At 40.2% G+C, this 14,943-nt stretch overlaps 1 protein-coding gene across 1 annotated transcript in view; it reads left to right on the forward strand.

Annotated features, from left to right (window-relative positions):
• shroom2a (shroom family member 2a) overlaps positions 1-14,943 on the forward strand; it is a 36,600-nt gene that overhangs the window by 7,945 nt on the left and 13,712 nt on the right. Inside the window, 4 exon segments of the mRNA XM_071512876.1 lie at positions 2,973-3,121; positions 13,898-13,999; positions 14,387-14,404; positions 14,697-14,819. Of these exon segments, the coding sequence (XP_071368977.1) occupies positions 2,973-3,121; positions 13,898-13,999; positions 14,387-14,404; positions 14,697-14,819 (392 nt within the window).

Here is a 14,943-nt window from a genome sequence, read left to right on the forward strand (position 1 = left end):
CAGGATGGCTTGAGCTTGAGTGATTATAGCCTGGAGGAAGATAGTAAACAAAGGCCATCCTATGGCTCATTTGTGGGGGGGAGGTGCCATAGTGGAAAAAATGTTTGAAAAAGCAGTATGAATGTCCTGCCTTGACATTGTGTGAACTATGCCTTTATGTGTCTTTATGTTTTCTAGTTCTTGTGCTTTTATGTTGCCAGTGCATGCTCTTTGTTATTATTTTAGAAAACCCCTTTCCATTGTTAAAGGTTTTTTCTCATTGGGGAGCCTTGCTTCCTACGAGGTTGTTTTGAATTACAGCTAGTCTACTAGCCCTAGGCTGTATCCCAGATGTCATGGAGACCTGTTGATTTTGACGTAATAAATGTACCATGCAGCAACTTTTAGAAAGGAATGACTTATACCATCAGACAAACACTGTTGTTAGATTGAACAGCGTTGACCTTCTTAGGTTTAGATAAGGTAACTGAAACCAAGCTTTGTCTTGCCTGCTCTAGCCACAGTTGATGTTGTGTATTCTCTCTGGTTCTCCTGAACTGCTGTTGACTTCATCTGTTTTCTCTGATTCTTTGGACACAGTTGGCTACAATTGACTGTTCCCACTCTGCCTAAACCACAATTGACATTGTCTGCTCAGTCTGAACTATAGTTACATTTGCTTACTGTCCTCTGTTTTTGGCCATTTTTGCATTTTTGTTATACAAAATGAACAATCTGGATTTGACCATCTGAATCTGAACCATGGTATGCACCCTAGCCAACTAGGCTCCTGCCTACTCCCTTTGATCTTGTTTGCCATCTGGTCTAGAGATGATCAGAGTCAAAAAGTTAGATTTTTGCTTACAACGTTTTACATAGTTTGCTTCTCTATAATTGTCATCGTAATTCTGTAGGTAGATCCTTTCTTGTCTCTGTCATAACCCACCACCAGCCCATATTTCTGATCAAATAATCTCTCATGTACATGCACAATGTACCCTAATGAAAAATACCAAGTTAACCTCAATGTGTTATTCTTCTTGGTGCAACTTCTGTACCCCATTATCAATATTTATCCTATTGCTATCTAGTAACAATGGTTGTGCAGTTTTAGTACGTTTAGTAACGTTTAGTAATGTTTTTTGTGGGGTTTTTTTTACCAAAACTGGATTGTTTTGTGTCTGTTAGAAACCTTGTAACCTACAGTATATTCAGTGTATCAGTCAGTGATTAAATTTCTCTACAAAATACACTTTACCATATCAGGGCCATCTCAGGAACCTAGCCAGCCATCATAATAGTTCTCAATCCCTCCTACCTTAACCCTGCTTCTAAATCCTCTCTTTATTAGAGAATAATGAAAAGGGGCTATGATTAGTGCTATCTGGGCTCTGGTTCTCTATGTGGAGGATGAAGGCCATATAAGACGTAATGGGCTGTAAATGTACACATACCTTTGCAGTTGAGTCATGCAGCCCCCTCTCACAGGTTACATTTGAGTGGAGAACTGATAATCAGTTGCAGAGCTTGGCTTTGTGTGTTAATATGCCAACTGCCAAGCAGGCGCTCACTGCCTTTCTTTTCCACTATGAGCCTGTCTTGCACCTCTCATGTCTGACTCTCTTGTTTGGTGTAGGTGCCGCCTTGACCTTTACCCTTGGTGGTTCTGACACTTCAGTGACCCTCACTTTAAGGGACTGTGCTTCTATGTAATTTTAATAGCTTGAGTCTAGCCTTTCTGTTGGCGGTTCCTCTCCAGAGATACACCAGCACTGTTCCAGTCCACTGTACTACCCTTTGAGGGACGTGTTATTCCAGGTGTCTATCCTCAGATGGACAGGACTCTATTTTCTGTCTCCCAGCATGCAAACACAATACAGTTTGTTTTTACACCATGCCATTAGCCTTGACAACAGCTCTTTGAAGCATTTTTATACCCTTTGAGCCTTGTCTTGAGAAACTGGCCTACCTGCTGTTAACTTAGGTAAACAGTGCAAGTTATTTTTGTCACTGATATCCTATCTATTTTATTAAGATAGCCTAATCATTGGGTGACTAGTGGCCGATGGGTGTATCTGGCCAACATATCCCTTAAATCTGGCCCTCTTAGTATCTTTTTTCATGTTTTTTTTAATCCCAGTACACAAACTATTTCATCTATGATTTTGGGACCCTTATGAACCTCCAGTATGTATTTGGTATTGTAGGACAGACGCACTTCTTAGTTTTCATATTTGTCAGATGAACAGTGGAGTGGAAATGACTTCCCTCTCTTGGTGTAATTATTGTTGTCTAAGCCATTTTTTTTCTGTCTGTGTTTACAGTAGCCTAGTTTTGATGACTCAACTGCCACAATGATTTGACTCAATTTATAACATTTATATGTCTATATACTCCAGTACTTAACCGTGAATCCAAAATGTAGCAGTTACCGCTTCACAAAAAAATTGTACTGAAGGTTCCCTAAAGGCTTTCGTGCAAGTATCCTTAACATTTTGTGATTTGCGAGCAGTATATAATTCCAATATTTTCTGTCTTGAATAGCAGTCTATGTTAACGGTGCACTAAAATAGAAACAATGGTGGGAATCTCTTGGAACTAACAAACCTTTTGGTACACTGTTATGCATATTGTCTCTGCATTTGGTGGCCATCCTGTTTTTTACGCACGTACTAGACCATGTGTATTATACAGTATGGGTTACATAATAAACATCAGTTTCATGTAGACAGCATGCACGCACACACACCTTCCATCCTCTTCACAATGGATACTTTTTTTTTTATTATTATTTAGGCCCTATCACTATTAAAATTGCCCATTCCTGATTTAGATCAGTCATGATACTTTCAACTTCAGGGATCCTTTTTCTTTTTGCACACAGCTGACGCATAATTACTTCACACCGACTTCTCTGTTTAAAATTATAAAATGGATTAGGTTGAATGTTTTATTTAATTCTCAATTTTCCATCTGCTGTGTTTATGTTCCAGGTGGAAGAGGGAAGCAAGGCAGCAGCTGTGAGTCTCCAGGTGGGAGACGAGCTTGTTAACATCAATGAGATTCCCCTGAGTGGCTACAGACAGGAGGCTATCTGCCTCGTGAAAGGCTCCCATAAGACCCTCACTCTGGTGGTGAAAAGGTAGGTAACCAATCCCCAGTTCTCTCCCCATGCCCTCTCCCTCTGCATCTGCTGCTGTCACAAACGCACCCCCACCCCCTCCTCAACCTAGCAAATCACCATGGTTACATCTCCAACAAACCAGGGTTACAGAGGAGTGGAGATGGAGGATCTTGGCCCTTGCTGCTGTTTGTCTGGATTAAAGTGTGTCTGTAGACTAGGCTTCACCTTATGGGATCTCTAACTGTCACTGCTGAGGCCTTGGTAGCTGGATGGGCCTGTTTTGCCAGATTATGCCATGTTGCAGTCGAGAGGAGTTTAGGGTTTGTGACACAATTTCCTACATGTTGCTCAAGTGGAAAGCAGGAAGAGAGGTGTGTGTTTGTGTGTTGAAGGAGTCGAACATGCTGAATGATGTCATCCTCCATCATTAGACTCCACCCAGGTAGGTATGGAAAGGACCAACAAAAGGAAGTTTGTGATGCAAATGCAATGATTTGGCACTGATTCACTGGGCTGTTTCTTTTTTTTTTTTAATCAGTTCTGAACACCGCCACATCTCTCTCACACCCTCTGTGATAAGACCTTTCTAGTTTTCATTACTTCTCTGCTAGCAGCACTTATTCATAATTCTAGCACACATTTCACTCATTCTGATTTTTACCATCTGTACACAAATGGCATTGACCAAGTGGCAAGTAACACACTGTTGATGAACAGTAAACCCGCATTAAATAATTAGATTCCCTCGTCTTGTTCTAAAAGTGACTCTCTATCTTATTGTTTAGTGTTCACATCTTGATAACTGATGAATCATTTGTCAACTGAGTCCTGAAGGTCTCCTTACAAACGGCCTCATTGTGTGTGAAACACTGGTCTCATTGTCCCTCCTTGCTGTCTGGATTTCTTGCTATATTGTATCATATCATAACGTAATCCCTAAACAAATCCTGCCGTACAAGGAAGTCCACTCACCGTTTATCTCTCCACAAAGACGTAGCTATGTGTCTCCCTCTTTGTTTATTCACAATAGCCTTTCCTGTTAAAGGATACATTAGTACAAGTGTACACTGGTGGCTGTAACCATCACTTTGTCTATTGCTGCCTTTTTTAAATATAATGTAAGAATACAGTCATGATCACAAATTTGTGCACACCTTGATTTTATGTACATTGTATTGCGCTACAAAGTAACTTAATGCAATTATAAGTGGTTCAAAAGTTAGTGTGCAAAAGTGCACAATCCATTTGGTGGCTTCATTTGACTGGTGCATATTCAGTTCAGTATTTGTTGTTTAGTATCATATGTTACTTAGATTACAGTATATATTTAAGTATATACGTTTTGATATGGGTTTTTGAACAATATTTACAGTCATTTTCTGACTCAAGTTTTTGTCCCAACTAATCTGATATCCTGTCCATTCAGTACATCTCACTGGGATATTAGGGTGGCTAGGAACTGGTTAGGGGTGACATCAGAGTCCGTTATCTGAGGTTTCAAAGAAAAACTTAATCCTCATCCACCCGCTACCATGTAGAAAAAACACGTCTGTAGAGATTCTCTAGTCTGGTCTGAATTTATTATGAAGGTCAATAGGGACATTGGACAGTAAAATCCACTGAAAGTGCACCTTATGAGTTTTCACATATTTTAGTGGGAGGATGATCTTTTCTTTTGCTTTGAAACAGGGAGAACTGGGAGACAGAAAAGGTGGGTTACACTACAGAGGAGCTGGAGGCAAAATTTGAAGATCTATAGGGAAGCATGCAGCTGTGATGCATATTGTCATTCCAATACACTTGTGTCTGCATTGTTCATATTGTATTTGAGACAGACCTTTGGTCCTTTTGGACCCTTAGCTCCTACTAAGGGAGCCCTGTGACTGAGCATCTCAAATAGCATCTCCAGTCAGTCATTTCCAAAGGCCACAATAACAAGTCTGTGTCTGAATTAGAACACAGCATGGTGATACTGGGTCATTACAGAACCTCAAAGCTGAGCCGACGTACAAGTTCAGTTCTGATCCAGTTTCTTCTTGCTTATAAACTCGTCTTGGGGTTTGCAAATGTTTTACAATGTAGCATTCCACATCACTGCCAGTATTCATATGGAGCCCGTGTGTGTGTGTGTGTGTGTGTGTAGCCTTAAACTAAGCCTGTGCATGTAGGTGTCAGCCTCGAAACCTATGTTAGACAGTTGAATGAGAATCAGGAAGCTGTCAGAACCTGCTCCTGTCCACAGGTGTGGTCTCTTTACAGACAGCAGAGGGGAGGAGCCTTATTTACAATGTCATGTATTTTGCATGCAGTGACTAATGTGAAATTATTTGTGTGACGTCATTTGAGAGAGGGGAGAGGCTTGTCATACTTCACATAGAGAATAGATAGGTGTGGTTAGCTGTGGGAAAGCATCACACAGTTTCTTTTTTTTAGAGCCATTTTTCACAGGATAGGCTGGAAGCTTGTAGAGACACATGCCTCGACAGAACTTTACTGTATAATCTCCACTGCTCTGCTGCGGCATGTCAAATAAGGCAGTCAAGGCTTTACTTAAAGGGATACTTTCAAGTTTTGGATTTTAGTTTATTTTTCTTCAGCAGGGACTCACATTTCAGGAAAAAATGTCTGCATTTTTCCTACGGTTTCACTCGAATAGCTTGTTATTGTTGCTTATTGAGAAGACACATCTGCCTTTTAGAATGTATCAAAACTGATATCTCTGTGTATGTCTCTCTGTCACTCTCTCTCTGTTTCTCTCTATATGTAAGGGGAATTATTACAGAAGCACCCTACTGGTGCAAAAGTTGCCAGTTTAGGATCCCATTTTTGCAGTGAGACTTTTCTTAAATGTGTTATATTCACTGACAGGCTATCACTAAAGCATTTTAAGTCATAACATTTCTAGGGTCAACATCCATACATCAAAAACAAAACCAGGGGGTGACCAGCTATAATCAGTTTCTGCTGAATTGTTGTCCCATGCAAAATTGGTTTAAACTTTGCCAACACTAACTATATGGTCAAACACTATAATTGTGCCACATCAGAACAGTGCATTTGGATCTGTTGCAACTTGCTGTGGTTAGGGTTTGCTAAGTGGAAAATCCAAAAGCTGTAAGTTGGTTAAATGGAGCATTGTTGCAATATTTTAACTTGGCTTCAACTTGCCACTGATGAATGGGCATACATCACCATATCTGGACAGCCCTTGTCTACAGGGCAACTAAATCAACTTTACTGAGGCATGAATAAGACTTGACCTGTCAATCACACTGGTCGGAATTACATTCGGGGGGACTCTTGACACTCAGCATTATACATACTACCTAAAATAAAAACAAGATGGGGTCGCAAAGTTAAGAATTTGTTTATGTTTTGACAAAATGAGAAATGTCCTGTTTTTGACCTTTTTGAAATGACATAGGTTTGGGCAGATAGGATTTTATCCTGCGTCAGGCCTTGGACTCCAGCAGTCTGGATTGCCTTCCTGTCCCTTCCCTCCCCTTCTCTTGGGGCATTGGCACCACATGTAACCAACCACAGAATGAATAACTAAGCCTTAGAATATAAAGTTGTTGGTTGTTGCATTTGGTTTCCCCCTTCTGGCATTGTTACAGAACAGCCACAATCAGTAACATGCTCCATTATTTTGCAGTGGAAGAAACATTGTCTAGTGTAGTAGAGGGCTATTGTCAGTGTTTCCCCTTTGTTACGGCGTGAAAAATGCTGATTAAGAAGCAGTTTCCAATATAATCATACAAGAATGTGGCTATTTTGAATGAGCTCGGCCTACACAGAGGTTTGGTGCACAATCCAATTATACCTGGAAAAGCTTATTGGTCCAACTTAACAGTGTAAGCATTCCGAAGGGGTTGCAGTGGAGTGGCTTACATTTAGTGCTCTTTGTTTTTCTAAATAATCCTATGCTGTATGGTTAAGCATGCTATGCGCTGAATTCCTGTTGTAAGTAGATTTCTTAAAATTGTTTGGGTCTCAGTTTAGGAAATTGTAATTTAGAGATTTCAATGTAGCCTAGTCCTGTACTCAAGTACATCCCCTGTTCCTTTTTTGGTTTGTTCCATTGCCAAGGTGAGTTGACAGGAGTGATTGAAGTAGATTTCATTGGTGTTACAGGGCGAAGGTTTTTAATTCTTATTTTTTGGAGACCATAGACCCTAATTAAATAAAATGCACTTGCTTTGTACCCTGATGCATTTTACACAATGTGACATGAAGAAATTATAGTTTTTGATGAACATTTAAAGAGGTATATACCTGAACCTGAACAACATTGAATGCTGGATGGGAATGTTTTTATGAATGCTTGATTGATTCTTGCATTTGCTATAGTAAGCTGTATACTTTTTTTTTTTTTTTGTTACAAATGTAGCCCGGGCAAATGAACTGAAGCAACACAGTGTAATAGTTTGCCCGTGTATCCAGGCTGTATGTATTTTTAGGCACTGAATTTGTACCTTAAGGTTGTGTTGTTGCCACAATCACCAGTTTAATGATAGTCATCATCACAACTTAAATATTTAGCACTAAGTTTCCTTAGTCCTATTTGGTCCTTCATCTGCGATAGCAAACTGCTCCTTGTCCTCTCATCTTGTCTTCACTTAACATGACAAATGTTACATCATCAGACACCAGCCGTTATGAGTGATTACCGCTCCCTGGGGGCATTCTTCTCCCTGACCAGAGCATGTCATGGCTGACATTTATAACTGCAACTGACATCTTACTACTTAAATATTTAGGCTAGTCATCTCAGCTGCTAAAATATCTTATAGCATGAGTAAATGTTCTCATGCACTAGTGGTAAAATTGCTCACACTTCACATTAGCTTTGGCACTTGTATAAAGAGTCCAGTAATTACTGTAATAACAACTTTGTATCACTACTTTACAAATCATATGTAGTTGTAAAATCATTCACTGCCTACATTCGGTACAGTATCACATTGAGTGGGACGACAATTAATCCTCAGACTATTTGTTGTTGCTGTTTGCCTTGCATGCAGTTGTCTTCCACACTTCAACTTGATACTCAATAAGACAGGCAACAGAGAGACCCACTGGCTTGCTTTACGTAGTTAACAGGTTGTTAGCGAAATGCTGCCTGCGCCTCAAACCACTGATTGAGAGGCAGGATGTAGAGGAGTCTGTCATCCTGATGTTGTTCAGACCCTCAAACCCAGACAAAAGCTGTCCAGGTGTTTTGGGGCTGTGGGTCAGTGCAGCCAGCCAGCGACTTGACAGTTGGTATGCCACTCAGCCGAGGAATGTGCTGGTCATTACATGCGGCTCACGGTTCACCTCTCTCACCCGAACATGACTGGCTTGATTGTAGGATCTGGTGAAGAAGGCCTTTGTGAGACCCTCAGGGACCAGTGGAATCAAACAGCTCACCTGCAAGTCCAGGTTGGGTGCACACAACCTCAGCATATTTCTGCACAGTAACATATGATGCTGCACAGCATTATTTGTTATTGCCACACTTAACTAAGTGAGATAACCTGCCAGTTAAGTACCAGTTATTCTAGCTTTTAATTACCAGCATTTCTGTTCTGAAAGAAAGTCTGATGGTCAGGCTTAGTGGAGATAATGGAGTTGACTGTCATTCCCCCAACAAAGACGCTAAGGTTAGAAAACAAAATGCTTAACAGAGACACTTAAGGAAGAAACCAAAGATATTTTATGCAAACCTAGTCTAACCACAGAATACGTGCTTGCTAACCAAAAATATCATGGTTATGCATGTACATGGGGCTATGGCTTGTTCCTGTTCTCTATTGACTGTTATGGTCAGTACTGTTTGGATATTGCTGCTGAGTATTATCTATTTGAACGTTTCATAGCAAGAAGCATAGCAAGAGTGACAAAAAGGAATAATACACTAAAATACACCAATAAAGTAAAGAAAATAAATAAAAAACTACTGGATTATTTCTATGGTGGGCCACAAAGTGTTTCAATAGGAATTTTGAATATGAATAGATTTGGTGTGGTCACACAAATTCCTCGTCACATGTTCATAGAATTGTCTTATTTTTTTCTGTCATTTCTATTGTAAGACATGTAGACATACTGTATATTTCCATATAATATGTAATGGTTAATCCTTTCATATCACATGGCAAGTTCTAATTTACATGTTTTTTTCTGTAATCAGTGTATTAGACAATATCAAATAGAAGAGTGATATAGTTACATATGTTCATATGGAGAGAACACTACTTATGACGGATGTTGGATGCTCTTTGTGGATGTGGAACTGGATTTTTTTTTCATTGTAGGCCACAAAGAGTTTGGTCATGAGAAGATATTGGTGTAGTCACATGAATTCCTCTGGTCACATGTCCTTTGTAAACACACCTACTTACCTATTTATATGCAGACCTGATGCTGATCGGGTGTGGGGCAAACCTGATGAAGCAACATTTGCTCACTTTGTTGTACTATGTAGTTTATTAAAAAATGATCTAACCTCTTCAGGTGTGCGCTGGATCAACCAAGCTTTGGATTCAAAAACAGTTATATTCAATCATGGTATGATTTAAATCCAGATCTTTAAAATGATCTAAGTTAACCAGTGCATCAAGTTTCAAAAAGTGTCGGTCATTGTAGGCTTGTGGGGCACAGTATCCGAAAGCAGTCTTTCCCACATTAGAGTTCACATGTGGTACCTGGAGCACCAGCAAGGACTGAGAGCGGGTACATTAAGCTCCAACTCTCCAGTCAATTAACAACACTTTATAAGAGGACAATTTATGGAGCTACCTTTTCCATACAAGACATAATGATGAGTCATTATTATTGACTGGACTCATCCCCATGCATTGACAGCATCAGCAGTTAACAATACAAAGACCTAGGGTGAAAGATTCTTCATTAACTTAAATATATTGTTGTGGTGATCTCTGCAATCTCTGCAAAATCCCTACTTATAGACTTGACGACATGTACATCAAAAGCAGCAAGGAAGGTAATTAATGGCTGAGGTAAAGCAGCTTACATTGGCTATATAACATAGTACTTATAGTCATCTTCATTCTTTATTAGCTATTCTGGTCATATTAAAAGCTTTGATCATTATTTTGTTCATGTAGGATTGTAGTTTTAGTGTTAGACATTGCTGTATTTCTATGACCTGATGTGATAAACAATCCATATGATCTGGGATGCATTATTTAACTTTAATGGAGAAAATGTTGTGTTTACTTGACTCAACTCTAGTCTGGAATTCATGCTTGATCGCTTCACTCACAATAGATCATTGTGAAAGGTGGTTTTACTGCCTTCCTATCAACTTTAGGTCCCAACAATTCTTCGCTAATCTTCTTGCCTGTCACCAGACTACTTGTTTGAGTGCCAGAGCAGGTTTTAATTAAAAAAAAAACCTTGTGGGTCACTCAGGCCACAGTGTATTTTCCCCTGTTTAGGCTGTTGAAGATGGTCTTTATCTAAAGCTAAAGTGGATACTCAGTGTCAGATGGTATACAGCTGAAATGTCACTCTTTACCCTGCTCCTGCTAAGTAGAGTTGCACAATTAATTTGGCAAAAAATAGAAATTTCAGACTACTGAAAGAAGAAGACTACTGTAATTTCTGAATCAAAGGATTCAATTTTTCTTTAGAAGGAAAGGTGTTAGCTTTTCTAAATACTATATTCTCGTGCTGGATGTGTAAAATCCCGACCCTGCAAATCAAGTTTCACATTGGAGAGAGACCTTCATTTTATTCCAACTGAGCAAATGCTAAGCATTAGTATCTAATTTTAGATTGAACATGAAAGCCAGTATTTGGTACTCTTGCGTTATTGATTATTTGCAGTTGCTATACAGTATTTGTCATGTGTTGCTGACGTTCCTGCTAGGGAAGTGGCAATGCTCGGTGCATTCCCTAGTTACCAGGGGCTTTCAGGAACCAGGGTGCCCTTGCACCCTTAGAGATCAACCTGTTGCCATAGTAATGGGAGAAATGCATGTCTGCCTCACAACAGGGGAGATGGGAAGAGAAGAGTCCGGCATTTCATCCCATCATTAGCATATTAGCCCTAAGAGCCAATGAGACGACACAAGGTACGGGATTACTCCAAGGGGACTGGCTGTGACAATAGCCCTCCTCCTTCTCTGTACACTCTACCACCCCCTTTCAGGGGCAAAACCCCCATAATCCTAAGGGAAATCTCCCCTCGGCTGAAACAAATACTGCCAGGAGAACTTATGGTTTTAGTGAGCCTACATGGTCATTCTGTGTCGAAGATTATATTTGAGTTGTCTGTTTGTCTGTGTTTTGGAGGTAGTGGCTCGGTAGTAGAGACATGCGATGATGCCCAGACCCCGGCAGCCTGCATGTCTCTTTATTTCGGCCTATCTTTGAAGTGTCTGTGGAATGTGGTGCCCGAGGAGCACGGGAGCACAACTGGCCTCAGTTTTTTGTCCAAGTTGAACTCCAGTCTGATATTCTGTGGTGTTGTGGATAGCGTGGTTCTTCTTTGTTTCAGATTCCTTCACCCAGAAATTTGGTGAGTTAAAATTACCCTGGTTTTATATCTAATCTATATTTTATTGTCTTGAAAATTTGACTTCTGTGTTTGATGGCTGTCATACCTTTTGGTGTTTTGTCATGTTATATTCAGATTAATGAGTGGGGAAGATTAACATAAGGGGGGTTTCTATGCTCTGTTTTGTGACCCTAATATCCTGTTGTTGTTTTTTTTCCTCTTGTCATTCACCATGAGGTTGTGCATCATTTAGGTTAAGCTGTGATCAGCAAGATTTAGCATTTCATAATCAAATGCAAATTAATCTTGGACTCATTTAAGGAGTGAAAAGCCTCACAGTAAAAAAAAAAAAAAAATCAGAATATTATTTTTGAATATATCAGCTCTAAGGTATGGCCATGAGTTTGTCAAGATGTTTGACAAGTTCTGTGGTCTGTTTTGTATCCATGAGCGAACTGTTTATTTTTGAATGCGGCGTAGTTTGTACAGGACCCCTTGACAACACATTTTAAGTGAGATGGGGCTCTCTACAGATCACTCTCAGAGCAACCTCTCCCCCCTGCCCCCTTCCCAGCCAACTGATTCACTTTCCTAGCATATCTGTGCTGGCCCAGCTGTAGCCCTGACGATATGCCTAATAAAACCAGGTTAATTTGCATACCAATAGCAGGCGCCATGTGTGGCTAGCTCCTAGTGCCCCAGAAACACGGACTCGGAGGAGACAAGGAAGACTGAGCTTCATGTTGGCCTCTCTTTGTCCTTTAAATAGGCCTTAACTCTAATCCACAATTAATTTTGTGGAATTGTCCCACTTTATGGAGCTTAACCAAATCTCTGTCTCAATCTGAAAATTATCAGTCTATTCCCATTTTGCATTCAAAATCAGTGTAGGGCACTAGTATGCTAGGCTATGTTATTCGTTTCACCCAACAATTCATTTTCACGGATAAGTCTCCATCTGAAGGAAGCTGTTGTTTGGAAGTCTTGTCATCAGATCATTCAAGGCCTTTAGACAAGGTGACTGAGGGGGCAGGACCTCTTGACCTCATGGCTTTGTAGGGCAGTCTAAGTCCAATGAGAATGAAAGCAAGGCACAGCTTTGTCTCAGTGCTGGACCCTTATAGGACCAAAGTTTCACAATTCCTTCTCAGTTAAACTGGTTACTATGGTCTAAACTATAACTGGTTTGGTAATGGACTAAGTTGTTAAAGACTAACATTATTAAACTGAGGCTAACAATGAAACTTCAAAAGTGTTTACAAATTTTTATAAAGTGTTTACAAATTTTGTACTCAGTTTACATGTAATGATAAAGGTCAGGAGGTGATGTATAAAAGCCTACTAAAAGTCCCAGTGAAAAGATCTCACTACATACAGTCAGTTTGTAAACACACAAGCCTTGAATTAGTTTGGTGACCTATTTCATAGATGCAGATAACAGTGACGCTCAAACATTAACCTTAGAAACATTATATAGAGATAGCTATTAACTTCAGGCAATAAAATTAGCCGTGCCATAAATGAGCCCTGGATTTTCCCTTCAGTTTTCCCTTCCCTTTGTTTGAACATGTTGCCCACACGAGGCTTCATTATCGGTGTCACTCCTACCAAAGCCACTTGCGCTTATCAAATGTTGACAATTCTGAACCTCATCAAGGCTAGAAAAGAGCCAGATCTGTCTGGGAGGCAGACAACAGCTTGTCCTGAGGGGTGAGGTGGCTGATCTGGTTTTGTAAGAGATTCCCTGGTCTCTAAGCCCCCTGCCCCATGCTGGGTTTGGGTTCCCCATGGGGCCATATGGCAAAGTCTGAGCACAATCAGCTCACCTCAGCTATGTCCTGTTTAGATAATGAGCCTAATGAGTAGAACTGTGACAGTATCATTCCATTATTGACTGTCATATAGTAATTTCTGGCACATTTTCCTCATATTTTTCAACTTGTGTGAGAGTAAAAAGCCTATGTAAAGCGACAACATGAGCATATAGTTTGACCAGGAGAGGGGGCAATGACACCATGCATCTGCAAGCATTCACATTTGTGTAAACTACATATTCAGTTGGATGCAGAGTAGTTTTAAGGATCCTAACTCCTGATGAGCCTCTGAGAAGTTGACCTGCCCCACACATGGCTTTTCCCAGACTGCATTTATCTAAGTAGTTCATTCATCAGTGTCCAGCAGTCCGAATGCTTGGTGGTGTTTTGTCCCTTCTCCTTTTATCAATTGTGAGTCCAGTCTATTATCAGTGAGTTCTTAGTTTGTGTGTTCCTCCCCCTGCTGCCTAGGAATATGAAAATGGTGGATATTGTAGCTCAGAAAATGCCCTCAGAGAATGACGTGCATGTGGCAAGAAGCTTTCTTACGAAGATTTTGCGAAGTTCCATGAGGTATGGTTCCGTGGCTTCATAGTTACCAGTAGCAACCATTCCTTTTCTCCTTTCCTCCTCTCTCTTCCTCTCAGACGTGTGCCCTTAATCACATTACCCATTCGTCTAGCAATGTCATCATCTCCATTCCTCCCATAGCAACTCTTCCTATACCGTGGTTTATTACCTGTCTTCATTGGCATGCCTCTTTGGATTGTCTGTTGGCTCGTGTCATTAGATTAATATGCCTTCCAACTGTATAGCATGCGATACACTGTCAGCCCATGACATGTATACATTTAATTACCACCTTTGTGTCTATATTATTGAGATTGTATTTTATCCAGGTTAATTTCATTTTAAGTTGATATATTGTATGTGTTTACCTTCTCCTGACATGCATCTCAGAAAGAACCGCTTTAAAGGGTATGTTTCACATGCATAACTGACAACTGTACAAGGTTTGTGATTTAGCCTTTCAACAAGTAGATCAAATCCCTCAAAATTGTTTCCATTGGGATATGGTGGAGTAAATCTAAAATGTTGCAAATTACAGCCTTGATGGATATGCAGTAAGGCAATTATTTTTGACTTGCAGAGTTGCAGTACTAGCCGTTGTGGTAACTTTCAATTGTACAAATTCATATGTGGAGGCACATACCGTTTTCCATGCGGGGTTGGTCTCTAATCCACTCTGTGTTTTTTGCCCTCTCTTTAGGCGGAATGAACCCATAAGCAGGCCTCACTCCTGGCACTCCACCAAGTTTAACGAAAGCCAATCAGAGACTGCCAAAACACAGTCTCCACCCACACCAGTCTGGCACACAAGATATGATGCAAGGTAACTCCGGGATCAAGAAATGGGCCTCTTGAATCTCCATGTTAGAGATCAAGCTCTTTAATAAACACTGGATGATTATGCTGAAAGGGGTTTTCCATTGAAGTTGACTTTTGAGTTGTCGTTC

This window comes from Centroberyx affinis, unplaced genomic scaffold, assembly GCF_046629955.1.
Source record: "Centroberyx affinis isolate AG114_WGS23_722 - 3 ecotype Tasmania unplaced genomic scaffold, CSIRO-AGI_Caff_v1 ptg000278l_1, whole genome shotgun sequence".
NCBI classification, from domain to species: Eukaryota; Metazoa; Chordata; class Actinopteri; order Beryciformes; family Berycidae; genus Centroberyx; species Centroberyx affinis.